The sequence below is a fragment of the Nanorana parkeri genome, unplaced genomic scaffold (genome assembly GCF_000935625.1).
Source record: "Nanorana parkeri isolate BGI_ZX_2015 unplaced genomic scaffold, ASM93562v1 scaffold3085, whole genome shotgun sequence".
Taxonomy (NCBI): domain Eukaryota; kingdom Metazoa; phylum Chordata; class Amphibia; order Anura; family Dicroglossidae; genus Nanorana; species Nanorana parkeri.
In genome coordinates, this window is record NW_017309353.1 from 58258 (window position 1) to 58823 (window position 566).

General features: G+C 48.4%; 1 protein-coding gene across 1 annotated transcript in view; it reads left to right on the top strand.

Annotated features, from left to right (window-relative positions):
* The window catches only part of LOC108802753 (E3 ubiquitin/ISG15 ligase TRIM25-like), a 9942-nt gene that overhangs the window by 5842 nt on the left and 3534 nt on the right, over positions 1-566 (top strand). The window contains exon 4 of the mRNA XM_018574607.1: positions 333-471. Within this exon, the coding sequence (XP_018430109.1) occupies positions 333-471 (139 nt within the window). The remainder of the gene's footprint in view (positions 1-332; positions 472-566) is intronic.

Consider the following 566-nt stretch of genomic DNA (forward strand, 5'->3'; position numbering starts at 1 on the left):
CGCTATCAATACATCTGTCCCCCCATGAATCCAGTTCTCTGTATTTTTGTGCGTGGCTCGGGAACCTGTAGTGCTCAGTGTAGTCCAATCATACTTCCTCCCGTCCATACCTTAGTACAGACAGAGGATGGGTGGAAGAGTCTGCAGGAGCCAGAGCATTGCACCCGCCATCCACTGATCACACAATGACAGAAATCAATATATGAACGTTTCTTTGTCATGTGTGTTCATGTATTATTTTTACCTTCTGCAATCCGCCCGCCATTTCTCTATGACCTTCGTGGGTGGACTGGCCCTTTAAGCAATCGGTAATCCCAAATCTGTTTTTTCAGCGAGCCACCAAATTGAAGGACGCGACTTCCAAAGATCCCTACAAGCCGAAGATTGACTTTGATGAGAAGCTGCTGAACAGTATGTACAAGAACGCGGCTTCCCTCCGAGACATGATCAAATACAAGCTCACCCATGGAGGTAAGGGCCCCCCTTATGAGTCCTGACCTTTCTATGCTTGTCCCCCCCATAAGTCTCAACTCTCTGCTTGTTACTTAGCAGAGCGTCCCCCCCAC